The 27,461-nt window shown below is 50.0% G+C and overlaps 1 protein-coding gene across 4 annotated transcripts in view; it reads left to right on the top strand.

The window, feature by feature from the left end:
- The window catches only part of atg9b (autophagy related 9B), a 175,859-nt gene that overhangs the window by 137,221 nt on the left and 11,177 nt on the right, over nt 1-27,461 (top strand). For all 4 annotated transcript variants that reach the window (XM_068031055.1, XM_068031056.1, XM_068031054.1 and 1 more), the window contains exon 12: nt 1,591-1,681. In XM_068031055.1, the coding sequence (XP_067887156.1) occupies nt 1,591-1,681 (91 nt within the window). The remainder of the gene's footprint in view (nt 1-1,590; nt 1,682-27,461) is intronic.

The raw sequence follows: 27,461 nt of genomic DNA, 5'->3' as shown, positions 1-27,461 counted from the left end.
CCTGAAAGTGGCAACACAGGTAGACAGGGTGGTGAAGAAGGCGCATGGCATGCTTGCCTTCATCGGCCAAGGCATTGAGTACAAGAGTTGGGACGTCATGTTACAGTTGTACATAATGTTGGTTAGGTCGCATTTGGAGTACTGTGTGCAGTTCTGGTCGCCGCACTACAGGAATGATGTGATTAAGCTAGAGAGGGTGCAGAAAAGATTCACAAGGATGTTGCCTGGTTTGGAGGACTTGAGTTATAAAGAGAGATTGGATCGGCTGGGTCTGTTTTCCCTGGAGCGAAGGAGGCTGAGAGGGGACATGATAGAGGTATATAAAATTATGTGAGGCTTGGATAGGGTAGTTAGCCAGAGTCTGTTTCCCATGGTAGGGGTGACTAAAACTAGAGGGCATAGATTTAAGGTGAGAGGGAGGAGGTTTAAAGGGGATCAAAGGGGTAAATATTTCACACAAAGAATAGTGGGTATCTGGAATGAGCTGCCTGAGGAGGTGGTGGAGGCAGGAACAGTAGTGACATTTAAGAGGCATCTGGACAGGTACTTGAATGAGCAAGGCATAGAGGGATATGGAATTAATGCAGGCAGGTGGGATTAGTATAGATAGGCATTATGGTCGACATGGACATGGTGGGCCGAAGGGCCTGTTTCTATGCTGTACGACTGTATGACAAAAGAGCCAGTGGAGACATGAGGAAAAACTTTTTTAAGCAGCAAATGGTTAGGATCTGGAATGCACTGCCTGAGAGTGTGGTGGAGGCAGGTTCAATTGAGACCTTCAAAAGAGAACTGGATAATTTATTGGAAGAGAAAAATAATTGCAGGGCTACAGGGAAAAGTCTGGGGAGTGGGACTAGGTGAGTTGCTCTTGCAGAGCCGGCACGAATGCGACGGGCTGAATGGCCTCCTTCTGTGCTGTAACCATTCTATGATTATATGGTTCTAGAAATGTAACAGGTTTTGAGCAAGTGAAAGGGGGGAGGGTGGGAGGAACAACAAAAGGGAAGGTCTCTGATAGGGTGGAGGGTGGGAGAGATTAAATGACAAAAGGTTTCAATGTGCAAAGCCAAAGGGAGTGGTAATGGGACAAGTAAAGAATCAAAAAATGTTCCTAGAGGGGATGTGAATGGCAGGATAGCAGCCATACAAATGCAAGAAATGAGAGAAAAGAACCAAACCAGCAAAAAAAAACAAAATGGGGGCATAGGTTATGATCTAAAATTGTTGAACTCAATATTGATTCCAGAAGGCTGTAAAGTGCCCAGTCGAAGGATGAGCTTGTGTTGAGCTTCATTAGAACATGGTAGCAAGCCAAGGACAGAAAGGTCAGAGTGAGAGCAAGGCGAAGAATTAAAATGACAGGTGACTGAAAGCTCAGGGTCATGCTTGCAGAGTGAATGGAGGTTTTTCCACAAAGCAGTCACCCAGCCTGCGTTTGGTTTCGAAAAGACCCAGGTCTGTTTGGCGGAAAAGTTAGTTGGTTGTAACTAATCCAGGAGATCACTCTGGACCTGATTAGTTAACTGTTAGTTAATGCTGAGTCCAATTATACATGTCTAATTTTTGTGTTTTTCTTTGTTACACCAGCACGTCAGCAAGTGTGGGCTCAGGCAGGTCTCTGCTTCTTGCCAACTTCGCTTCAACAGAAATGAGTCTTCACGCTATTTATATGCATGAGGTAAGCACAGAATGACTTCAGGTAACAGCATGGGTTAGATGCAGAGTAAAGCTCCCTCTACACTCCAGATTACATCCAGCACCAAGCGCAAGTGAGTACAGAAATAGGAGGATAGTGCAGATGGCTGTAAAGATGGTGCAGGAGGGAGGGCTTTAAACTCCTGGGACACTGGGACCAGTTCTGGAGAAGGTGGGACCTGTACAGGCCAGACAGGTTGCATCTGAACCAAGCTGGGACAAATTTCCTTGCTGGTGATTTGCTAGTGCTGCTGGGGAGGGTTTAAACTAACTTGTCTGGGGTGTGGGAATCAGGAGGAAATATCAGAGAGGAATACCAAGGTGCACAGAATACTAGGGGAGATAGATAGCACTAGAGTAGAGAATAGTAAATTATTAGGTGGGGTTAGAGTAAGGGAGGAAGTAATAAAGTCTAAATCAGGGTTAATCTGAATAATCTGTTAATAAGATTGGTGAGTTACAGGTGCTGATTGACGTGGAAATATGATGAGATGGCTATAACAGAGGCCTGCCACAAAAAAGGGCAAGACTGGGTATTCAATATTCCTGGATACAAGGTGTTCAGGAAAGATAGAAAAGGGGAAAAAGGGTGGTGGTATTGATTAAGGAGAGCATTGCAGTGCTGGAGAAAAAGGATGTCCCAGAGGGGTCAAGGACAGAATCAATTTAGCTGGAGCTAAGGAACAATAAATGGAAAAGGACAAAGAACAATCAAGAGTAAGAATAATTAACTGGAGGAAAGCCAGCTTCAATGGGGTAAGAATGGAGTTGGGGCAAATAAATTGGAGACAAAGGTTGAAAGAAAAAATGGGAGATGAACAATGGGCTACCTTCAAAGAAGAGATAGTTCGGGCACAGTCAAGGTATGTTTCCTCAAAGGGGTAAGGTAGGGTAAACAAATCCAGAGCTGACAAAAGAGGTAGAGATTAAGATAAAGAAGAAAAAGTGAGCTTATGACAGATGCCAGGTAGAAAATACTATTGAGTTCTTCTTCTTCTTCTTTGGCCTCCTTGTCTCGAGAGACAATGGGAAAGCACCAGGAGGTGGTCAGTGGTTTGTGAAGTAGTGCCTGGAGTGGCTATAAAGGCCGATTCTAGAGTGACAGACTCTTCCACAGGTGCTGCAGATAATATTGGTTGTCAGGGCTGTTACACAGTTGGCTCTCTCCTTGCGCTTCTGTCTTTTTTCCTGCCAACTGCTAAGTCTCTTCGACTCGCCACTCTTTAGCCCCGCCTTTATGGCTGTCCGCCAGCTCTGGCGAACGCTGGCGACTGACTCCCACGACTTGTGATCAATGTCACAGGACTTCATGTCGCGTTTGCAGACGTCTTTAAAGCGGAGACATGGACGGCCGGTGGGTCTGATACCATTGACGAGCTCGCTGTACAATGTGTCCTTGAGGATCCTGCCATCTTCCATGTGGCTCACATGGCCAAGCCATCTCAAGCGCTGCTGACTCAGTAGTGTGTTCAAGCTGGGGATGTTGGCCACCTCGAGGACTTCTGTGTTGGAGATACGGTCCTGCCACCTGATGCCAAGGATTCTCCGGAGGCAGCGAAGATGGAATGAATTGAGACGTCGCTCTTGGCTGACATACGTTGTCCAGGCCTCGCTGCTGTAGAGCAAGGTACTGAGGACACAGGCTTGATACACTCGGACTTTTGTGTTCCGTGTCAGTATGCCATTTTCCCACACTCTTTTGGCCAGTCTGGACATAGCAGTGGAAGCCTTTCCCATGCGCTTGTTGATTTCTGCATCTAGAGACAGGTTACTGGTGATAGTTGAGCCTAGGTAGGTGAACTCTTGAACCACTTCCAGAGCGTGGTCGCCGATGTTGATGGATGGAGCATTTCTGACATCCTGTCCCGTGATGTTCGTTTTCTTGAGGCTGATGGTTCGGCCAAATTCGTTGAAGGCAGCCGCAAACCTGTCGATGAGACTCTGCAGACACTGTTCAGTGTGAGATGTTAATGCAGCATCGTCAGCAAAGAGGAGTTCCCTGATGGGGAAGTGAGAAAGCAAATAAGAGAATCAAAGAAATGAAAAGAGACTGGCAGCTAACATTAAAGGGAATCCCAAAGTTTTCTACAGACATATAAATAGTAAAAGGGTGGTAAAAGGAGGAGTGGGGCCGATTAAGAACCAGAAAGAGGATTTAATCATGGAGGCAGAGGGCATAGCTGAGGTATTAAACGAATACTTTGCATCTGTCTTTACCAAGGAAGAATATGCAACCCAGGCTGTGGTGAAAGAGGAGGTAATTCAGACACTAGAAGGGTTTAAAATTGATAAGGAGAACGTATTAGATGGGCTGTCTGTACTTGAATTGGATAAAGCACCAGGACCAGATGAGATGCATCCAAGGATACTGAGGGAAATGAGGGTGGAAATTACGGAGGCACTGGCCATAATTTTCCAGTCTACCTTAGACTCTGGGGTGGTGCCAGAGGACTGGAGAATTGCAAATGTTGCACGCTTGTTCAAAAATGGGTGAAAAGATAAACCCAGCAACTACAGGCCAGTCAGTTTAACTTTGGGGAATCTTCTACAAAGAGTAATTCGGGACAAAATTAATAAACACATGGACAAATGTGGGTTAATTAAGGAAAGCCAGCATGGATTTCTTTAGGGAATATCATGTTTAACTAACTTACTGGAGTTTTTTGAGGAGGTAACAGAGATAGTTGATGAGGGCAATGCTGTTGATGTGGTGTACGTGGACTTTCCAAAGGCGTTTGATACAGTGCCACACAACGGACTTGTGAGCAAAATTATAGCTCATTGAATAAAAAGGACGGTAACAACATGGATACGGAATTGGCTGAGTGACAGGAAACAAAGGGCTGTGGTTAATGGATGTTTTCGGGCTCGAGGAAGGTTTATACTGGAGTTCCCCAGGGGACAGTGTTGGGACCCTTGCTTTTCCTGATACATATTAATGACCTATACCTGGGTGTACAGGGCAAAATTTCAAAGTTTGCGGATGATAAAAACTTGGAAGCATTGTGAACTGTGAGGATAGTGGAGAAGGCCAAAAGGACATAGACAAGTTGGTGGAATGGGCAGACAGGTGGCAGATGAAGTTCAATGCAGAGAAATGTGAAGTGGTTCATTTTTGGTAGGAACATGAAGAGACAATATAAAATAGAGGGCACAATTCAAAAGTGGGTGCAGGCACAGAGGGACCTGGGTGTATATGTGTATAAGTCGTTGAAGGTGGCAGGACAGGTTGAGAGAGTGGTTAATAAAGCATACAGTATCCTGGGCTTTATTAATAGGGGCATAGAGTACAAGAGCAAGGAAGTTATGTTGAACTTGTATAAGACACTAGTGATCACCACAGCTGGAGTATTGTGTCCAATGGGCGCTGCACTTTAGGAAAGATGTGTGGGCATTGGAGAGAGTACAGAAAATATTCAACAGAATGGTTCCAAAGATGAAGAACTTCAGTTATGCAGATAGATTGAAGAAGCTGGGACTGTTTTCCTTGGAGAAGAGAAGGTGATTTGATAGAGGTATTCAAAATCATGGATCTGGACAGAGTAGATAGAGAGAAACTGTTCACATTCGTGAAAGGATCGAGAACGAGAGGGTACGGATTTAAAGTAATGGGTAAGAGAAACAAAAGCAACATGAGGAAAATCTTTTTCACGCAACGAATGGTTAAGGTCTGGAATGCGCTGCCTGAGAGTCCGGTGGAGGAAGATACAATTGAAGCTTTCAGAAGGGAATTAGACTATTATGTGAAAAGGAAGAATTTGCAGGGTTATGGAGAGAAGGCGGGGAAATGGCACTAAGTAAATTGCTCTTCTGGAGAGCCAGTGTAGACACAATGGGCCGACTGGCTGCCTCCTGTGCTGGAACAATTCTGAGATACGCTGTACCATCAGACAGCGTAGGTACAGCACAGGGTTAGATACAGAGTAATGCTCTATCTACACTGTCCCCATCAAACACTCCAGGGGAGGTACATACATATAAAGGGGGCCTGAGAAATCAAGGTCCCCTCGACAAAAATAAAAGTGGCCTGGGGAAAAAAAGGAAAAAAAACGGGGTTAGATACAGAGTAAAGCTCCCTCTACGCTGTCCCATCAAATACTCCCATGGCAGGTACAGCGTTGGGTTGACTGTTGCTTGATTGGAGGTGGTTAGTGCTGATTGCAGCAACGAGCCTCAGCTGACAGTGCTGGTGGCCATTGGAGGTTGCAGAGGTGGAGAGAGGAGCTACAACTGGGCAGAGATTGAGCTTCTACAACAACTCTTACAAAGAAGAAAGTGACTTTTGGAAACGAGGCTTTGTTTGGAGGTGGGTGCTAAGCACCAGAAGTTTTCTTTGCTTTGGACTGTTGGAGGAGGAAGAAGAGGAGGCCAGAACAAGGGGTGGTGCTGCCCATTCTGAAGGGAGTGGTGCACTCTGATTAAGCACACAGAGAAGCTCCTTCCTCACCCCAATTGCCCAGCTTTGGTCAGCTGAAGCTGCCTGCCTGAGACAGCTAGTGCCTGGTCAGCTGACCCAGGCGAAGATGCCTCCCCCAGCCAGAAGACCGGAAGGCCAGGAGTGCTTGTAAAAGACTGTTTAAAGTGTGCTGTGTGCACCACCTCGGAAAGCAAAGTCATCGCTGTCAGCCTGTCTTTCCTTTTTTTTCAGCGTACCCTCTGCCTCTCCCCTAACTTCTTATATATTTATTTATTTATCACTTCCAGCCATGGGGTGAAGAGCTATCCCCACCCCAAGATGTCTATCGAGGCCTGTGTAAAGGCAATGGCCGAGGTTGTCGACCCCTCGGCCATTGTCGTAGCCTCAAAAATGTACGGGAAAGCTGTGTTCTTCCTGAAGACCAAGCGGGCGTTGTCCCTGGCCCTGAGTAAGGGGCTCACTGTGGGTGGGACTTTCCTCCCAGTGGACCCCCTGGGTCTACTGCGCGTTGCGTTATTTTATACAGTGTCCTGCCCTTTATTCCCGGAGAGCTCCTTCTCCCCCACCTGCACCACCTGGGGGGGCTGAGTTCGGGCATCACCCAAGTCCCGCTCGGTCTTTGGAAATACAGTCTCCAGCATGTCAATTCCTTCCTGGGAGCAGAGCGGAGTGGTGGCTGGCGGGCCTGCATGGAAGCTGATCCGGAGCGACGGCTGCAAATAAAGAGTGGGGCTCAAGGCCCTCTTTCACTTACCTGGGAGCAGAGCGGAGTGGCGGCTGGCGGACCTGCATGGAAGCTGATCTGGAGCGGCGGGAGACTCCCTGTGTCTCTCAGCCGTGCTGAGACTCGAAAAGAGGGGAAAAAACCTTAGTGACATCATGGGAATTCTGCAAGGTGATTGGTTGGGTAAGTAACAGCTGTTAGTGCATTTAAATTGCTTAAAAAAAGGGGGATTTTTTTTTAAAAACCTAAAGTGATGAGATGAGTAGTACTAAAGGGTGTTTTTTTTAAATTAGTGTAATTTATTAAGACTTTAGATTGTACTGGGTAGTGTTTGGTGTAGAACAAGGCCCTGAGTGTAATTTGTATTTTTTAAAGAGAGTAACTAATTAATTTAAAGGTAGGTCATGACAGGAGAGCTCGCACCCGTGATATGCTCCTCCTGCGCTATGTGGGAAATCAGGGACGCTTCCAGTGTCCCTGACAACCATGTGTGCAGGAAGTGTATCCATCTGCAGCTACTGGCTACCCGCATTACGGAGCTGGAGCTGCGGGTGGATTCACTGTGGAGCATCCGCGATGCTGAGGACGTTGTGGATAGCACGTTTCGTGAGGTGGTCACAGCGCAGGTAATGGCAGCACAGGCAGAAAAGGGATGGGTGACCACCAGGCGGAGTAGTAGGCGCAGGCAGGTAGTGCAGGAGTCCCCTGTGGCCATCCCCCTCTTAAACAGATATACTGCTTTGGATACTGTTGGGGGAGATGGCCTCCCAGGTGAAAGCAGCAACAGCCAGGTCCGTGGCACCAAGGATGGCTCTGTTGCACAGCAGGGGGGAAAAGGAGTGGAAGAGAGGATGTCATAGAGCAGCTGCAGGACATTCTGAAGGGGGAGGGTGAGCAGCCAGAGGTCGTGGTACACATTGGTACCAATGACATAGGTAGAAAAAGGGATGAGGTCCTGAAACAAGAATTTAGGGAGCTAGGTAGCAGATTACAAAACAGGACCTCAAAGGTTATAATCTCTGGATTACTCCCGGTGCCACGTGCTAACGAGTTTAGAAATAGGAGGATAGAGCAGATGAATGCGTGGCTGAGGAGATGGTGCAGGAGGTAGGGCTTTAGTTTCCTGGATCACTGGGTCTGTTTCTGGCAAAGGTGGGACCTGTACAAGTTGGACGGGTTGCACCTGAACCAGAATGGGACAAGTATCCTTGCTGGGAGGTTTGTTAATGCTGTTGGTGGGAGGTGGGTAGGGGGGCGTTTAAACTAATTTGGCAGGGGATACAGAGTGGAGGTACAGTAGGGGGTAATATAGAACAGAAAGTGAGTCTATCTGGAAGGCAGAGCAAATATAGACCCCGTAAGGCACAAGTGAAAAATAGATTGCATCTATTTCAATGCAAGGAGTCTTACTAGTAAGGCAGATGAATTGAGGGCGTTGATTAGCACATGGAATTATGATATTGCTATCACAGAGAGATGGTTGAGGGAGGGGCAGGACTGGCAGCTCAATATTCCAGGGTATAGAATCTTCAGGCATGATAGGGGAGGGGATAAATGAGGAGGTGGCATTGCACTGTTGATCAAGGAGTCTGTGCTGTATAACTCTGACTCTGTGACTCTATGAGTCAATTACTGCAGTAAGGAGGGATGATATCTTAGAAGGTTCCTCAAATGAGGCCATTTGTGTAGAACTTAAAAACAAAAAGGGGGCAATCACTTGGCTGGGTGTGTACTACAGGTCTCCAAACAGTCAGGAAGAGATAGAGGAGCAGATACGTAGGCAAATCTCAGAGAGGTGTAAAGATAATAGGGTAATAATAGTAGGCGATTTCAACTTCCCCAGTATCAACTGGGATAGTCTTAGTGCAAAAGGCTTAAAGGGGGTTGAATTCTTAAAATGCATACAGAAGAGCTTTTTGAGCCAGTATGTAGAAAGTCCTACAAGAGAAGGGGCGTTACTGGACCTAATAATAGGGAATGAAGCCAGACAAATGGTAGAAGTGTCAGTGGGGGAGCATTTCGGGGATAGTGACCATAACTCTAAGATTTAAGGTAGTTATGGAATAGGACAAAGATGGATCAGAAATAAAGGTATTGAATTGGGGGAAGGCGATTTCAATATGATAAAACAGGATCTGGCCAAAGTGGACTGGGAGCAGCTACTTGTAGGAAAGTCTACATCAGACCAGTGGGAGTCATTCAAAGAGGAAATACTGACAGTCCAGAGCCAACATGTACCTGTTAAGGTGAAGGGTAGGACTAACAGGCCCAGGGAACCCTGGATGTCAAGGGATATAGAGTATTGGATCAGGAAAAAAAAGGAGGCTTGTGGCAGATTCAGAGTGCTGAAAACAGCGGAGGCAGTAGAGGAGTATAGAAAGTGTAGGGTGGCACTTAAAAAAGTAATTAAGAGAGCAAAGAGGGGACATGAAAAAACACTGGCGGGCAAGATAAAGGATATTCCTAAGGCGTTTTATAAGTATATTAAGGTAAAGAGGATAACCGGGGAAAGAATAAGGCCCATTAGGAACAAACGTGGCAATCTTTGTGTGGAGCCGGAGGACGTAGGTGAGGTTTTAAATGATTACTTTTCATCTGTGTTCACTATGGAGAAGGATGATGTAGGTGTAGAGATCAGGGAGGAGGATTGTGATATACTTGAACATATTAGCATTGAAAGGGAGGAAGTATTAGCTGTTTTAGTGGGCTTAAAAGTGGATAAATCCCCAGGCCCAGATGAGATGTATCCCAGGCTGTTATGTGAGGCAAGGGAGGAGATAGCAAGGGCTCGGACACAAATTTTCAAATCCTCTCTGGCCGCAGGAGAGGTACCAGAGGATTGGAGGAAAGCAAATGTGATACCATTATTCAAGAAAGGTAGTAGGGATAAACCAGGTAATTACAGGCCGGTGAGTCTAACATGAGTGGTTGGGAAAATATTGGAAAAAGTTCTGAGGAACAGGATTAATCTCCACTTGGAGAGGCAGGGTTTAATCAGGGACAGTCAGCATGGCTTTGTCGGGGGAGATCGTATCCAAATAACTTGATTGAACTTTTCGAGGCAGTGACTAAATGTGTCGATGAGGGTAAAGCAGTAGATGTAGTATACATGGATTTCAGTAAGGCTTTTGATAACGTCCCGCATGGGAGATTGGTTAAGAAAGTAAGAGCCCATGGGATCCAGGGCAATTTGGCAAATTGGATCCAAAATTGGCTTAGTGGCAGGAAACAGAGGATGATGGTCGAGGGCTGTTTTTGCAATTGGAAGCCTGTGACCAGTGGTGTATCACAGGGATCGGTGCCGGGACCCTTGCTGTTTGTAGTGTACATTAATGATTTAGACGTGAATATAGGAGGTATGATCAGTAAGTTCGCAGATGATACGAAAATTGGTGGTGTTGTAAATAATGAGGAGGAAATCCTTAGATTACAGGACGATATAGATGGACTGGTAAGATGGGCGGAGCAGTGGCAAATGGAATTTAATCCTGAGAAGTGTGAGGTAATGCATTTGGGAGGACTAACAAGGCAAGGGAATATACAATGGATGGTAGGACCCTAGGAAGTACAGAGGGTCAGAGGGACATTGGGGTACTCGTCCATAGATCACTGAAGGCAGCAGCACAGGTAGATAATGTGGTTAGGAAGGCATAAGTGATACTTGCTTTTATTAGCCAAGGCACAGAATATAAGAGCAGGGAGGTTATGATGAAGCTGTATAAAACACTGGTTAGGCCACAGCTGGAGTACTGAGTACAGTTCTAGTCACCACACTATAGGAAGGATTTGATTGCACTGGAGAGGGTGCAGAGGAGATTCACCAGGATGTTGCCTGGGCTGGAGCATTTCAGCTATGAAGAGAGACTGAAAAGGCTTGGGTTGTTTTCCTTGGAGCAGAGAAGGCCGAGGGGGGACATGATTATGAGTGGCATTGATAGGTTAGATAGGAAGAAACTTTTTCCCTTAGCGGAGGTGGCAAGAAACAGGGGGCATAGATTTAAGGCAAGGGGCAGGAGGTTCAGAGGGAATTTGAGGAAAAATTGTTTCACCCAGAGGGTGGTTGGAATCTGGAACACACTGCCTGAAGAGGTGGTAGAGGCAGGAACCCTCACAGCATTTAACAAGTATTTAGATGAGCACTTGAAATGCCATAGCATACAAGGCTACGGGCCAAGTGCTGGAAAATGGGATTAGAATAGTTAGGTGCTGGATGGCCGGCATAGAGACGATGGGCCGAAGGGCCTGTTTCTGTGCTGTCTATCTCTATGACTTCCACCGCCAGCTGTTTATGTAGCTGGTGCGGGAGGAGGTCTCGGAAGGCCATTTCAATGTGGAGTTCCTGGGGGCGGCCTACTGTGTCTTCTGGCCCTCTGACGGGGTGTGATGCCATGCCTGCAAACGGTGGGGCATCTGCATAAGAACTGCCCCAATCTGCCGACCGCCAACTCCATCCCGGCAGCCCTGAGTGGTGCCGCTCCCGGGAAGGTGGGAGGGGACCCGCCAGTGGACCACCCAGGAGAAATCATTTCATTTGCCGCTGTGTCAGGTCTCCTGGGGGAGGTGGGGGCGGGACCTGTGAGGGTCAATTCTCCCAGCTGCCTGTTACTGCTGCCCAGGATGTACCCGACCCAAAAGGCATTCTTAAACATTGTGAACAGTGTAAATAGTGCCCCGTCTGCTGGGCCTGTGGGCACTGGCAGGGTGGGAGATGGTCTCTTCCCTCTACCTGCAGTCCCGACTCCGGCTAGATTTCCGGACTCGGGAACAACCGTTTCCCCTGGGATGCTCACTGGCCCGGAGGTGGAGGCGGGTCCTGAATCACTGGCGCCCATAGACTCAGGTTCCCCAGAAGAACCCAGGGAGGACACCTCTGCCATCGATCCGGGGATGAGATCTTGACAGGGGTGGGACCAGCTGGCGCAGCTGGAACATCTGCCCCTCAGTGTATGGTGGGTGTGTCGGCTGCTGGCAGTGACGACCCGGAGGAGGATGGGGACTCGGTGTGGGGCACGGGGGACGATATTGAATCCATTGCGAGTGAGGCCGTGGACTCCCTCATGTCTTCACTGAGAAAGATCCAAGAAATCTCCCAGAATTCGAGATCCAAGGGACTAGAGAGAATGCAGGACTGGAGTTGCAGGCCCTCTTTGAGTATTTAAAGGAGCTGCTCCTCAAGTTTTGGTTGCATTCAGCCCCACACTCCTGATCTTTGGGAACCCAGTGCGGATGGGGGTGGGAGGAAGATCTCCTCGTCGGTCTGCTCCTGGGCCTGGCCAAGGTGGCAATTCACAGGTCCAGGCTGCGGGTCATCGGCTGAGGGGGTTCCATCCGCCCACATTGCCTACCACTTTTCCAAGGTTACGTTCGCGCCCGGGTGTCCCTGGAGAAGGAGCATGCGGTGTCCACCGGTTGGCCTGAGGCCTTCCGCGACCGGTGGGCACCGCAGGAGCTGGAGTGCATCATAGATACCGAGAATAGTATTTTAATTTGAGTTTTGTTTTATTTATCTTCTTTAAAATAAATTATTTATGTCAAATGCACATAAAGGGGCCTGAGGAATGAAGGCCGCCTCGACAAAATTAAAAGGGGACCTTTGGGTATAAAGGCTTCCTGAAAAAAAAACATCAAACACTCCCAGGACAGGTACAGCACGGGACTGGCTGGCGGCGAGGGGAAACCCCGATGGAGGTCTCTCTACGCGGGAGTCTTCCCCCTTTACATCGAGGACCTGGGGTGGAGGGTGCTGCACAGAGCAGTCCCGTGCAATAGGCTTTTATGTAGGTTCACGGACTCCCAGGCCACCTGTACTTTCTGCGGCCTGGACGAGTCCGTGTTCCACATTTATACGGAGTGTGCGAGGTTGCAGCCCCTATTTGAGTATCTGAAGGGGCTGCTCCTCAAATTCTGGCTGCACTTCAGTCCCACGCTCCTGATCTTTGGGCACCCGGTGCGGAGGGGCTTGGGCCGGGAGGAGGATCTCCTCGTCGGTCTGCTCCTGGGCCTGGCCAAGGTGGCAATTCACAGGTCCAGGTTGCGGGTCGTCGGGGGGTCCGTCCTCCCCGATTGCCTGCCCCTCATCCGCGGTTACGTTCGCGCCCGGGTGTCCCTGGAAAAGGAGCATGCGGTGTCCGCCGGTACGCTTGAGGCCTTCCGCGACCGGTGGGCACCGCAGGGACTGGAGTGCATTGACGACGCCGAGAATGGCATTTTAATTGGAGTTTTTTGTTTATTTATCTGGTTTTAATAAAGTTATTTTTTTTAAAAACGGGACTGGCTGGGCAGTTTGTGGAGCATTTCCTGTGTGCAATCAGCTGAAGCAGCTGCACCTGTACAGGCTGATGGGAGTGGAGAGAGGAGAGAGAGCTGAGAATTGCAACACAAGTGTGGAACTGATTCTATCTGTTGCAGTAAAGGGCCTGCGAGTTATTTTGGAGAGGTGGGTGTTGGAACACTGGTGAACTGTTTTGTTTGGACTGTTGGAGGGAGGAGACACCGGAAGATCCAGGTGTGCTGCTCAAAGATTCTGTCGGGGCCCCTGTATTTGCTTTTGTGTTTTCCTCCATCTTGCACAAAGGGGGCTCCCTCCCCATCCTGACTGCTTTGCTCGGGACGGCTGCAGCCGCCCGGGTGAAGAAACTCTTTGTAACAAGAGCAGAAAATGGAAAGAACCGGATGGCTCCAGCCGAGCCAGGCGAAGAACCCTCCCCTGACCAGAAGACTGGACTTTGTACTCTCTGCAGTAAGGTGCTCCAACCACCAATTTAACAGAAACATCCTCACAGCCTTTCTCTCCCTCCCACCACTCAGCTACCTATCCTCTCCTCTTCTTTTCCTTTTTCCTTTCCCTTTCCACCCCATCCTCCTCTATTCCCACCACCCCTCCCCACCCACCCAATCGTATCGGTTAAATTCTTAAAAACAAAACTGTTGTTTGCTTTATTTGTTAGGGGTGGGCTCTTCGACTCCATTGCAAGCCCTTCTTCCCTGGTGGCGGGGCCTTCTTGCACGTATGCTGCTGCTGTTGCCCCATCACCACTTATGCTGTTAACATCAAAGCATGGGGTCAAGAGCTACGTCCACCCCAATATGTCAATAGAGCCATGCGTAAAAGCAGTGGTTGAGGTTGGTGGCCCCTTGGCCATTGTTGCTGCCTCTAAAATATACGGGAAGGCAGTATTTTACTGAAGACCGAGCGGGCAGTTTCCTTGGCCCTGAGCAAGGAGTCACCATGAGCAGAACCTTTCTACCAGTGAACCCCCTGGAGGCCACTGTGCAGCGGGTCACCTTGTCCAATGACCCGCTTCATTCCTGGTGAGCTCCTCCTTCCCCACCTGCGCCATCTGAGGGAGGTAACGACAGGGTTTACCCCAGTCCTACTTGGTCTTCAGGAGACCAGCTTCCGGCATGTATACTCCTTCCGCTGCTAGCTCTTTATGCAGCTGGTGTGGGAGGAGGTTACGGAAGGCCAATTTGATGTGGAGTTCCAGGGGGCAGCCTACTGCGTCTTCTGGACTTCAGACGGGGCACGGTGCCATGTCTGTAAGAGGGTGGGGCATGTTTGTAAGAGCTGCCCCAGCCTCCGAGCTGCCAACTGCACCTCGGTGGCCTAGGATGGTGGCCGCTGTACCTCCACCTACTCTCCCAACACCTGCAACAACTGCACTCGGGTGGTTCCGGAGGCCGTGGTTTTCACGGCTTCCGGTGGGGAGGGGCGAGACCCTTCCGGGTGGAAGGAAGGCACGACGCAAAACAAAACACCTGAAGGCATGCCCCCTGGATACGGAAAAAAGTCCTGAGCCTAAGCTCGGCCCTACGGCTGGTCCAGGGGAGCCCATCTGCCCCGCGGCTGAGCTCAGGCCGAAGAAATCTGGGCAGGGGGGTGCAGAGGGAGAAGCAGAGGCCTCTACTGCGATGGAGGTCTCTGATCCTCCACGCCCCTCCCACAATAAGAGAAGGAGACGTCCCTCCTCTGAAGAGGGCCATGAGTTGCAGGGCCCATCTCCTGGCACATTCAAAACACGCGCCAGAACCTCGGTGATTCAGAGAGAAGGAGTGGGGGGGCGGGGAGTGGGAGGTTCAGAGGCAAATCGAAAAGTGACGTCACAATCAATAGAGAGCGCGGGGAAAGAGAAAGCAGGCTGGGGTGAGTAAGCTTTTTATTTAATCTAAGTTAACAGGCCAACCAGGGGCGATGCCACATTGGATTTGGTACTGGGTAATGAACCCGGCCAGGTGTTAGATTTAGATGTAGGTGAGCACTTTGGTGATAGTGATCACAATTCGGTTAGGTTTACCTTAGCGATGGGCAGGGACAGGTATATACCGCAGGGCAAGAATTATAGCTGGGGGAAAGGAAATTATGATGCGATTAGGCAAGATTTAGGATGCGTAGGATGGGGAAGGAAACTGCAGGGGATGGGAACAATCGAAATGTGGAGCTTATTCAAAGAGCAGCTACTGCGTGTCCTTGATAAGTATGTACCTGTGAGGCAGGGAGGAAGTTGTCGAGCGAGGGAGCCGTGGTTTACTAAAGAAGTTGAAGCGCTTGTCAAGAGGAAGAAGAAGGCTTATGTTAGGATGAGACATGAAGGCTCAGTTAGGGCGCTTGAGAGTTACAAGCTAGCCAGGAAGGATCTAAAGGGAGAGCTAAGAAGAGCAAGGAGAGGACACGAGAAGTCATTGGCGGATAGGATCAGGGAAAACCCTAAGGCTTTCTATAGGTATATCAGGAATAAAAGAATGACTAGAGTTAGATTAGGGCCAATCAAGGATAGTAGTGGGAAGTTGTGTGTGGAATCAGAGGAGATAGGGGAAGCGTTAAATGAATATTTTGCGTCAGTATTTACAGTAGAGAAAGAAAATATTGTCGAGGAGAATACTGAGATTCAGGCTGCTAGGCTAGATGGGATTGAGGTTCACAAGGAGGAGGTGTTATCAATTTTGGAAAGTGTGAAAATAGATAAGTCCCCTGGGCCAGATGGGATTTATCCTAGGATTCTCTGGGAAGCTAGGGAGGAGATTGCAGAGCCTTTGTTCTTGATCTTTATGTCGTCATTGTCGACAGGAATAGTGCCGGAAGACTGGAGGATAGCAAATGTTGTCCCCTTGTTCAAGAAGGGGAGTAGAGACAGCCCTGGTAATTATAGACCTGTGAGCCTTACTTCGGTTGTGGGTAAAATGTTGGAAAAGGTTATAAGAGACAGGATTTATAATCATCTTGAAAATAATAAGTTCATTAGCGATAGTCAGCACGGTTTTGTGAAGGGTAGGTCGTGCCTCACAAACCTTATTGAGTTTTTCGAGAAGGTGACCAAACAGGTGGATGAGGGTAAAGCAGTGGATGTGGTGTATATGGATTTCAGTAAGGCGTTTGATAAGGTTCCCCATGGTAGGCTATTGCAGAAAATACGGAAGTATGGGGTTGAAGGTGATTTAGAGCTTTGGATCAGAAATTGGCTAGCTGAAAGAAGACAGAGGGTGGTGGTTGATGGCAAATGTTCATCCTGGAGTTTAGTTACTAGTGGTGTACCGCAAGGATCTGTTTTGGGGCCACTGCTGTTTGTTATTTTTATAAATGACCTGGAAGAGGGTGTAGAAGGGTGGGTTAGTAAATTTGCGGATGACACTAAGGTCGGTGGAGTTGTGGATAGTGCCGAAGGATGTTGTAGGGTACAGAGGGACATAGATAGGCTGCAGAGCTGGGCTGAGAGATGGCAAATGGAGTTTAATACGGAAAAGTGCGAGGTGATTCACTTTGGAAGGAGTAACAGGAATGCAGAGTACTGGGCTAATGGGAAGATTCTTGGTAGTGTAGATGAACAGAGAGATCTTGGTGTCCAGGTACATAAATCCCTGAAGGTTGCTACCCAGGTTAATAGGGCTGTTAAGAAGGCATATGGTGTGTTAGCTTTTATTAGTAGGGGGATCGAGTTTCGGAGCCACGAGGTCATGCTGCATCTGTACAAAACTCTGGTGAGACCGCACCTGGAGTAATGCGTGCAGTTCTGGTCACCGTCTTATAGGAAGGATGTGGAAGCTATGGAAAGGGTGCAGAGGAGATTTACTAGGATGTTGCCTGGTATGGAGGGAAGGTCTTACGAGGAAAGGCTGAGGGACTTGAGGTTGTTTTCGTTGGAGAGAAGGAGGAGGAGAGGTGACTTAATAGAGACATATAAGATAATCAGAGGGTTAGATAGGGTGGATAGTGAGAGTCTTTTTCCTCGGATGGTGATGGCAAACACGAGGGGACATAGCTTTAAGTTGAGGGGTGATAGATATAGGACAGATGTCAGAGGTAGTTTCTTTACTCAGAGAGTAGGAGGGGTGTGGAACGCCCTGCCTGCAACAGTAGTAGACTCGCCAACTTTAAGGGCATTTAAGTGGTCATTGGATAGACATATGGATGAAAATGGAATAGTGTAGGTCAGATGGTTTCACAGGTCGGCGCAACATCGAGGGCTGAAGGGCCTGTACTGCGCTGTAATGTTCTAATTCTAATTCTAATCTAATATAAAATAAGACTTGATCGATTCATTAGTATAAGAACTAAAATCTAAGGTGGATTTTATAATTTACCATATATATATTTATATATATATATATATAAGAGAGAGAGAGGGACCAGCAGGGAGGGTATTGGTTCAAATTAGAAGCTGGGTAATTAACATTTTTTCAGTGGTGGTAGTGTAACAGTTAATGTTACAATAAGCGTATAAACACAGAGCAGGACTAGAGTATTAATTTCAATTGATTGTTTAAACAGGTACTTTTAATTTATTTTAAATCAAACATGCAAATATTTCACATCCAAATTAATTAATTCAATAGCAGAGAGATGGCTGGGCAGGCAGTGTTGCAGCTGTAGTATGTGGGAGCTGGTGGACGCCAGTGCGATCCACAGTGACCACATCTGCAGCAAGTGTTGGCTGCTCAAGGACTTTCGGCTCAGAGTTGATGAGCTGGAGTCCAAGCTGCGGACACTGCGACACATCAGGGAGGGGGAGAGTTACCTGGACACTGTGTTTCAGGAGACAGTCACACCCCTTAGATTTGGACCATGGTCAGGGACAGGAGGGTGTGACTGCGACTGAGGTAGGTATGGGAATCCAGAATTTAGCTTTGAAGGAGCCTCAGCCAGTGCCCTTATCCAATAGGTACGAGGTACTTGCTCCCGGTGTGGACGAGGGCACAGACTGCAGGGAGGATGAGCGAACTGACCGTGTTCAGAGCGCCATTCAAGTGGGGGGAGAAAACTGCAATGTAATAGTAATAAGGGATAGCATAGTTAGGGGAATAGATACTGTTCTCTGCAGCAAAGATAGAGAGCCTACCTGGTGCCAAGGTTAAGGACATCTCTTCTGGTCTGGAGAGGAACTTGGAGTGGGAGGGAAAGGATCCAGTTGTTGTGGTCCACATAGGTACCAACGACATAGGTAACAAGATAGATGAGTTGACAGCACAAATAGAAATAAATGAAATAAAAACAAGAAATGCTGGAAATACTCAGCAGGTCTGGCAGCATCTGTGGAGAGAGAAGCAGAGTTAACATTTCAGGTCAGTGACCAGAACCCTTCTGATGAATTGATAACGGGAAACAGGGAAATGCAGATAATTTAAACCAATATTTTGCATCGGTCTTCACGGTGGAGGACACTATAAACATCCCACAGATATCAGATAAGCAAGGAGCTAATAGGAGGAGAGATCTTGTAACAGTCTCTATCACGAGGGACAAAGTATTTGACAAACTAATGGGACTAAAGGCAGACAAGTTGCCAGGACCTGATGGCCTGCATCCAAGGGTTTTATAGCAAGTGGCTGCAGAGAGAGTGGAGGCATTGGTCGAAATATTCCAGAACTCCCTGGAATTCCGGGAGGGTCCCAGCGGATTGGAAAACCGCTAATGCGATGCCCCTGTTCAAGAAGGGAGGGAGACAAAAAGGAAACATAAAAACATAGAAAATAGGAGCAGGAGTAGGCCATTCGGCCCTTCGGGCCTGCTCCCCCATTCAAAAAAGATCATGGCTGATCGTCTAATTCAGTACTCTGTTCCCGCTTTCTCCCCATATCCCTTGATCCCTTTGGCATTAAATATATCTATCTCCTATAGGAAACTATAGGCCAGTCAGCCTAACACCGGTCGTTGGGAAAATGCTAGAGTCCATTATTAAGGAAGAAATAGCAGGACATTTAGAAAAGCTTAACGCAATCAAACAGAGTCAACATGGTTTTGTGAAAGGGAAATCATGTTTGACAAATTTGCTAGAGTTCTTTGAGGATATAACAAGCAGAGTTGATAAAGGGGAACCTTTATTTGGTGTATTTGGATTTCCAGAAGACATTCGATAAGGTGCCACATAAAAGATTATTGCACAAGATAGGAGCTCACGGTATTGGGGTAATGTATTAGCATGGATTGAGGATTGGTTAATTCACAGAAAAGACAGAGAGTCGGGATTAATGGGTCTTTTTCAGGTTGGAAAGATGTAACTAGTGGAGTGCCACAAGGATCAGTCTTAGGGCCTCAATTATTTACTACCTACATTAATGACTTGGAGGAGGGGGCAGAGTGTAATATATCCAAATTTGCTGACGATACAAAAATAGGTGGGAGGGCATGCTGTGATGAGGACGTAGGGAATCTGCAAGGGGAAGTAGATAGGTTGAGTGAGTGGGGAAAAACTTGGTAGATGGAGTTTAATGTAGGAAAGTGTGAGGTCATGCACTTTGGAAGGAAGAATCAAAACGCAGAGTAGTATTTAAATGGCGAGAGACTTCAAAAAAGTGCAGCACAGAGGGATCTGGGTGTTCTTGTGCATGAAACACAAAAAGTTAACATGCAGGTGGAGCAAGTCATTAAGAAAGTAAATGGAATCTTGGCCTTTATTGCTCAGGAGTTGGAGTTTAAAATTAGGGAAGTCTTGTTACAACTGTACAGGGTGTTGGTGAGGCCACACCTGGAGTACTGCGTACAGTATTGGTCCCTGTATTTAAGAAAGGATATACAGGCATTGGAGGCAGTTCAAAAGAGATTCACTGGGCTGATTCCTGGGATGAAGGGGTTGACTTATCAAGAGCAGCTAAACAGGTTAGGCCTTTATTCATTAGAGTTTAGAAGAATGAGGGGTGATCTTATTGAAGCGTACAAGATTCTGAGGGGGCTTTGACAGGGTAGATGTTGAGAAGATGTTTCCACTAGTGGGGGAATCTCGAACTAGGGGACATAGTTACAGAATTAGGGGACACGCATTTAAAACTGAGATGCGAAGGTATTTCTTCTCTGAGGGTAGTGAATGTCTGGAATTCTCTACCTCAGAGTTGTGGAGGTTAGATCACTGCAAGTATTTAAAGAGGAGGTAGATAGATTTTTGAAATATCGGGGAGTTGAGGGCTATGAGGAACTGGCACGAAAGAGGAGTTGAGGTTTTGGGGCAGATCAGCTATGATCTTATTGAATGACGGCACAGACTTGAGGGGCCGAATGGCCGACTCCTGTCCCTATTTCTCATGTTCTTAAGCCACCAGCACCAAAAGGGCCGAAAGCCCTGGGCGGGAACCCTCTGCCCCTCGGAACGGAATTGTGGGAGAAGATGCTCCTATGATCTCGGCAACTGCAAAGGTGGGGGTCCGCCCATGGTGGGGGAGCCTGTGGACCCACCGGAGGAAAATATTCCATCTGCCACTTGGTCGGGTGTCCTGGGTGAGGGCGAGACCTGTGAGGGTCAACCCTACCAGCCACCTGGTGCTGCTGCCCAGGATGTGCCTGATCCAGAATGCAATTTGTGTAATTCCCCAGCTGCTGGGTCTGTGGGTGCTGGCGGGGTGGGAGATGGCCTCCGGTCCCGGCTCCAGCTGGATTTCCGGAGTCGGGAATTACTATCTCCCCTAGGCCACTCACTGGCCTGGGGATGGAGGTGGAAGGAGGTCCTGATCCGCTGGCGCCCATAGGCTCCAGCCCAATAGTTGAACCCAGAGAACACTGCTCCGCCATCGGGCCTGGGGGTGGGATCGTGACAGAGACGGGACCAGCTGGTGCGGCCAGACATCCACCCAACCGTGTGTGTTGGCTGTGTCGGCCGCTGGCAGTGACGACCCGCAGGAGGATGGGGACTCGGTGTGGGCCACGGAGGATGATCTTTAGTCCATCACCAATGAGGTGGTGGACTCCCTCATGCCTCCCACCGAGTCTCTTCTCATCCCCACTGCGGAACTCTGGGACTTCCTTGCAGCATGCAGGGGTTGCCGCAATAGAGCTCAGCTGGCCCCCGGCCGGTGGTCGAGTTTGGCGCTGATCATCCAGTCCATCCGCAGAGTCCTCAAGAAGGGAGGGAAGGGTGTGGGCATGAAACTGGTTGAGAGGCGCTGGTTTAAAGCGTTCCTCTCTGGGTTGCTGGAGGAGTGGAAGGCGAGCTGCTCTTCCTCTCCCTCCTCACAGAGAGGTGTGATGACTGGTTTCTAAGTACTTTTGACATGAAGATAACCGTAGCCAGTCTGAACATCAACGGCAGCAGCGAGGCTCTCCGCAGATTTCACAATCTCTCAGTCCTCAGGGAAGGGAGGTATGCGGTGAGCTTTCTGCAGGAAAACCACTCCATTCCGGGAGACAAAGCCACCTGGCTCCTGGAGTGGCAAGTTGGGGTCTACATGAGTCACCTCACCCCTATTTCTAGTGGGGTGGCAATCCTGTTGGCCCTGACGTTTCAGCCGGAGATCTTGGGGGTCAAGGAGCTAGTGCCGGGTTGCTTGCTCCACCTTGCCGTTCGCCCGGGTAGCGTGCCGCTCCACTTTGTGAACATGTACGCGCCCAGGCCCGGCGAGTTGCGAGTACGCTTCTTTAAAGAAGTGTCCGCTCTCTTGAGCTCTATCGATAGCGGCGAGTGCATCATCCTCGGGGGGGCTTTGACTGTTTTAACTGTACCCTCAAGGTGAGGAATCGTTCCAGTCCCCACAGTGGCCAAGAGTCGGTGAAGTTGAGGGAACTGATCAGCTCCCTGAACTTGGTGGACATCTGGCGGAATCTCCATCCCGACTCCAGTGCCTTCTCCTGGAGGTCTGCAGGAGGAGGATCCCGAATCGATCGCCTCTACATTCCGCAGGCATACGTCTCCCGCATCTCGGCGGCCTCCCTGCGGCTGGTGCCGTGCTCGGACCATCACCTGGTGTGGGCACAGTTCACTCCGTTCCGCACGTGGGAGGGGGGGGGTCCGCATACTGGCACTTTAACAACCAGCCTCTGGAGGACGAGCGATTCTGTGACTCGTTCCGTCGATTGTTGGTCGACTGGAGAAGGAAGCGGGGGGGGGGCTTCCCCTCCTTGAGGCACACATCCGTGTCTTCTGTCAAGAGTATGCGAAGGGGTCAACCAAGAGGTGGGAACCCGAGATCAGCCGCCTAGAGAGGGAGGTGCTCGACTTGTCCGGCCCTGTGCCAGGCGTACAAAGAGAAGGGCGCGCTGAGGGACCTGCAGCTCATAGGGTCCCGAGGAGTGTACGTGAGGTCACAGATCCAGATCCTGGAAGATGTGGACCACACCTCACCCTTCTACTCGCTGGAAAAATGGCGGGGCGTCTGTCTGCAGCTCATAGAGCTGCTGGCCGACGACGGATCCTCCGTCACAGATCCAGAGGGAATGGGCCTTTTGGTCCATACCTATTACAGTGCGTTGTTCTCTCTGGATCCGTCCAGCGAGGACGCGCTTAGAGTTTTGTGGGAGGACCTGCCAGAGGGCACCAAAGGATTGGAGGCTCCGCTCGCGTTGGCAGTGCTGACCGACGCCCTGCACCAGCTCTCAAGGGGCAAATCCCCGGAGCTTGATGGGCTGACCGTGGAGTTCCTCCGGGGATTCTGGGACGTCCTGGGGGACGAATACACGCGGGTCCTGTGGGAAAGCCTGGCGACCGGGGAGATGCCCCTCTGTTGACGAAGAGGGGTGATCTCCGCTTGCTTGAGAACTGGTATCCGGTCTCCCTACTCAGCATTGATTATAAGATCTTTTCCCGGGCTATGTCTACCCACCTTGGCTCCGTGCTGGCCCACATGATCCACCCTGACCAGTCCGACACGGTCCCGGCCCTGTCCATCCAGAACAACATCCACCTGGTCTGGGACCTGATCCATCTTTCCCAGAGGACTGGTCTGTCGATCACCTTTCTCTCCCTTAATCAGGAGAAGGCGTTCGACAGGGTGGATCACGAATATCTTTTCAGGACTCTGCGTGCGTTCGGACTCATGCCGCATTTTGTGGCCCAAGTCAGACTTTTATACGCCACAGCAGAGTGTCTGCTCAAAGTTAACGGGTCCTTGACTGCACCCTTTCGCTTTGGGAGAGGAGTGCGTCAGGGCTGCCCCATGTCCGTCCAATTGTATACCATCTGCATGGAGCCGTTCCTGTGCTTGTTTGGCAGGAGGTTGACGGGATTGGCTCTGCGAGGGCCGGGCTTGTGAGTCATCCTATCTGCTTACGCCGATGACGTGCTCCTCACGGTCACAGATCCCGTTGACTTGGGGAAGATGCGCGACTGCCAGCAGACCTTTTCTGCTGCGTCCTCCGCGAGGATCAATTGGGAGAAATGTTCTGGACTCCTGGTGGGTCAGTGGCGGGTGGACTCCCTGCCGGAGGAGTTGACATCTTTTGCGTGGAGCACCACGCACCTCTTCTATCTGGGAGTCCACCTTAGCCCCGCTGGGTAAGCCCGGCCGGCAAACTGGCAGGAGTTGGAGACAATAGTCACCACTCGGCTGGGGCACTGGACAGGACTGCTCCGAGTGCTTGCCTACAGGGGCCGAGCGCTTGCCTACAGGGGCCGAGCGCTGGTCATAAACCAACTGGTGGCCTCCATGCTGTGGTACCAGTTGGTCACTTTTGTCCCTGCGCCCTACGTTTGCCACCAAGATCCAGAAGAAACTCATCGATTTCTTCTGGGGCAAGAGGAAACACTGGGTCTCTGCCGCAGTCCTGAGTCTCCCGATTGAGGAGGGCGGCCAGTCGCTGGTGTGCGTCTATGCCCAGGCTGTGACTCTCCGCCCTTGAACCCTGCAGAGATACCTGTACGTCGAGCATCCTCCCAGATGGTGTGTGCTGGCGACGTATTTTTTCTGCCGGGGCACTGCCTTCAAGACGACACGCAGCCTCCGGCACAGAATGTTGGTCGCACCTCTCTGAGGGAGTTGCCTGTCTTTTACTGGGATCTATTCAGAGTCTGGAACATGGTCGCCTACAGTCAGGGTGCTCCACCACTGACAGAATGGACCGACGGGCAGAGGAGTAGCCGAAGCCCCCTTGATGCCCCTCACTGCGGGTGATGAGGGGGCTCGGAAGTGCAGAGAACTCCCGGCCGAGCTGACCTTTGCTCGGCTGGAACTGCTCATCAGACCCAGGCTCCGAAACCTTCCTCGGGAGCCAGTCCGCATAACCCGAGCTGCCTCTCTGAAATGCCTTCCGTGCCTTTCCACACAGCGTGCAGGGGTTTCCTGTGCGGGCTGCTCCTGCACACTCTCCACTTCCTCACCCTCGTCAGCCAGCCTGACACGCCGTGGCAGTCCGTGTTGCCATCTGGCAGCAAGGGGAAACCCCGGAGGAGGTGTCTCTACGCCGGAGTCCTTTACATCGGGGACTTGGGTTGGAGGGTGCTGCACAGGGAAGTCCCGTGCAATAGGCTTCTAAGCAGGTTCACAGACTCCCAGGTCGCCTCCTATTTCTGCAGCCTGCAGGAGTCCGTGTTCCACATTTATAGGGAGTGTGTGAGGTTGCAGTCCGTTTGCATATTTAAAGGGGCTGCACCTCAGGTCTTGGCTACACATTAGCCCCACGCTCCTGATCTTTGGACACCCGGTGCAGAGGGGAATGGGCCGAGAGGAGGATCTCCTCATCGGTCTGCTCCTGGGCCTGGCCAAGATGGCAATTCACAGGTCGAGGCTGCGGGCCGTCGGGGGGCTCGTCCTCCCTGATTGCTTGCCCCTCTTCCATGGTTATGTTCGCGCCCGGGTGTCCCTGGAGAAGGAGCATGTATTGTCCACCGGTACACTTGAGGCCTTCCACAACCGGTGTACACCGCAGGGACCGGAGTGCATAATCGACGCCAAGAATGGCATTTTAATTTGAGTTTTTGGTGTATTTATTCGATTTAAATGAAGTTATTTTAAAAATTTAAAAGACCGGGGTTAGATGCAGAGTAAAGCTCCCTCTACACTGTCCCCCATCAAACACTCCCTCACCCCAGAATGATTACAGCACCCCCTACTGCATCTGAATCAATCTTCCTTTTATAGAAGGCTGCGTTTGTTGAGAATGCAACCACTAGGTGGTGCTGCACTGACACATGCACAAATGCAGCCTGTTCAACGACATCATCACAGTCAGCGACGTTCAGGCAGCTGCCAGGACTAAAGATGGCGCTGCTCAAATAATCACACAAAGGCAACGTAAACACATGGCAGCATACAATGGCTGGAGAGATCAGCTGGCTGGGGAATGGCTGGAGCGAGCGGGCCAGGGGGGGTGGGGGTGGACGGGGAATGGCCAGACAGAATTGAGGGGGTGGGGGGAATGGCCGGAGAGATTGTGGGGGCGGGGGGGGGGCAGGAATTGCTGGAGAGATTGGGCGGGGGGACAGGAGGAGAGCGCACCCCACCGCCACCAAGGTCTTCGGCTGCTCCCCACCTCCCGTCTCCCCCGCATCCCCACCTCGCTCCCTCCCCACTCCCCCCCCCCCCCCCACTTCCCCCCTCGTTCCCTCCCTCCTGACCCCCCACACCCCGCTCTCTCTCCCGCGTTTTGCAATGACGTCATCTGGGCATGCGCCAACTGGTCCTGCCAATGCGGAATGCAGCGCACGCTCAGAGAGCAGGAGCATGTTTGCACATGTGCGCAGCTTGGCGCAGTGGGATGACATCCCCGCCAGCTGTGTTGTCAAGAATCACTTTGTTTGTAGAATGATAGAAGGAGGCCATTCCGCCCGTAGTGTCTGTGTGGCTCTGCAAGAACAACCCAGTTAGTCCCACTCCCCTGCTCTTCTCCCCGTAGCCCTGTAATTTATCTCCCATCAGATAATTATCCAATTCCATTTTGAAGGCCACAATTGAATCTGCCTCCACCACACTCTCAGGCGGTTGCATAGTGGTAATGTCACTGGAATAGTAATTCAGAGGCTCAGGCTAATGCTCTGGGGACATGTGTTCGAATCCCACCATGACAGATGATGAAATTTGAATTCAATTAATAAATCTGGATTTAAAACCTAGTCTAAAACTGACTACGAAACCATTGTCGATTGCTGTGAAAACCATCTGGTTCACTAATGTCATTTAAGGAAGGTAGTCTACCGTCCTTACCTGATCTGGCCTCCATGTGACTCCAGACCCACCACAATATGGTTGACTCTTAAATGCCCTCTGAAATGGCTGAGCAAGCCACTCAGTTGCATCAAACCGTTGGGTCTGGGGGCTTGTGCCAAAATTGGGAGAGCTGTCCCGCAGAACAGTCAAGACATAGTCATACTCACGGAATCATACCTTACAGACAATGTCCTAAACTCCACCATCACCATACGTCCTGTCCCGCCAGCCGAGGTGGTGGCACAGTGGTATACAGTTGGGAGGGATTTGTCCTTGGATTTCTCAACATTGACTGCAGGCCCCATGAATTCTCATGGCATCAGGTCATACAATGGCAAGGTAACCTCCTGCTGATTACCACCTACTGGCCTCCCCCCATGATGAATCAGTACTCCTCCATGTTGAACACCACTTGGAGGAAGTACTGAGAGTGGCAAGGGCACAGAATGTATTCTGGGTGGGGGACTTCAATCACCAAAGTGGCTTTGTAGCACCGCTACTGACCGAGCTGGCCGTGTCCTAAAGGACATAGCTGCTAGACTGGGTCTGCAGAAGGTGGTGAGGGAAAAACCTACTTGACCTTGTCCTCACCAATCTACCTGTCGCAGATGCATCTGTCCATGGCAGTATTGGTAGGAGTGACCACTGCACAGTCCTTGCCGAGACGAAGTCTCGTCTTCACATTAAGGATACCCACCATGTTGTGTGGCACTTCTTTGGCCTCCTTATCTCGAGAGACAATGGGTAAGCGCCTGGAGGTGGTTAGTGTTGTGTGGAGCAGCGCCTGGAGTGGCTATAAAGGCCAATTCTAGAGTGACAGACTCTTGCACAGGTGCTGCAGAAAAATTTGTTTGTCGGGGCTGTTACACAGTTGGCTCTCCCCTTGCGCCTCTGTCATTTTTCCTGCCAACTGCTAAGTCTCTTCGACTCGCCACACTTTAGCCCCGCCTTTATGGCTGCCCGCCAGCTCTGGCGAACGCTGGCTACTGACTCCCACGACTTGTGATCAATGTCACAGGACTTCATGTCGCGTTTGCAGACGTCTTTAAAGCGGAGACATGGACGGCCGGTGGGTCTGATATCAGTGGCGAGCTCGCTGTACAATGTGTCTTTGGGGATCCTGCCATCTTCCATGCGGCTCACATGGCCAAGCCATCTCAAGCGCCGCTGACTCAGTAGTGTGCATAAGCTGGGGATGTTGGCCGCCTCGAGGACTTCTGTGTTGGAGATACGGTCCTGCCACCTGATGCCAAGTATTCTCCGGAGGCAGCGAAGATGAAATGAATTGAG

The sequence above is a fragment of the Heterodontus francisci genome, chromosome 5, assembly GCF_036365525.1.
Source record: "Heterodontus francisci isolate sHetFra1 chromosome 5, sHetFra1.hap1, whole genome shotgun sequence".
Taxonomy (NCBI): Eukaryota; Metazoa; Chordata; class Chondrichthyes; order Heterodontiformes; family Heterodontidae; genus Heterodontus; species Heterodontus francisci.
Note: the sequence above shows the minus strand (reverse complement) of the source record. Positions and strands in the feature narration are given on the sequence as shown.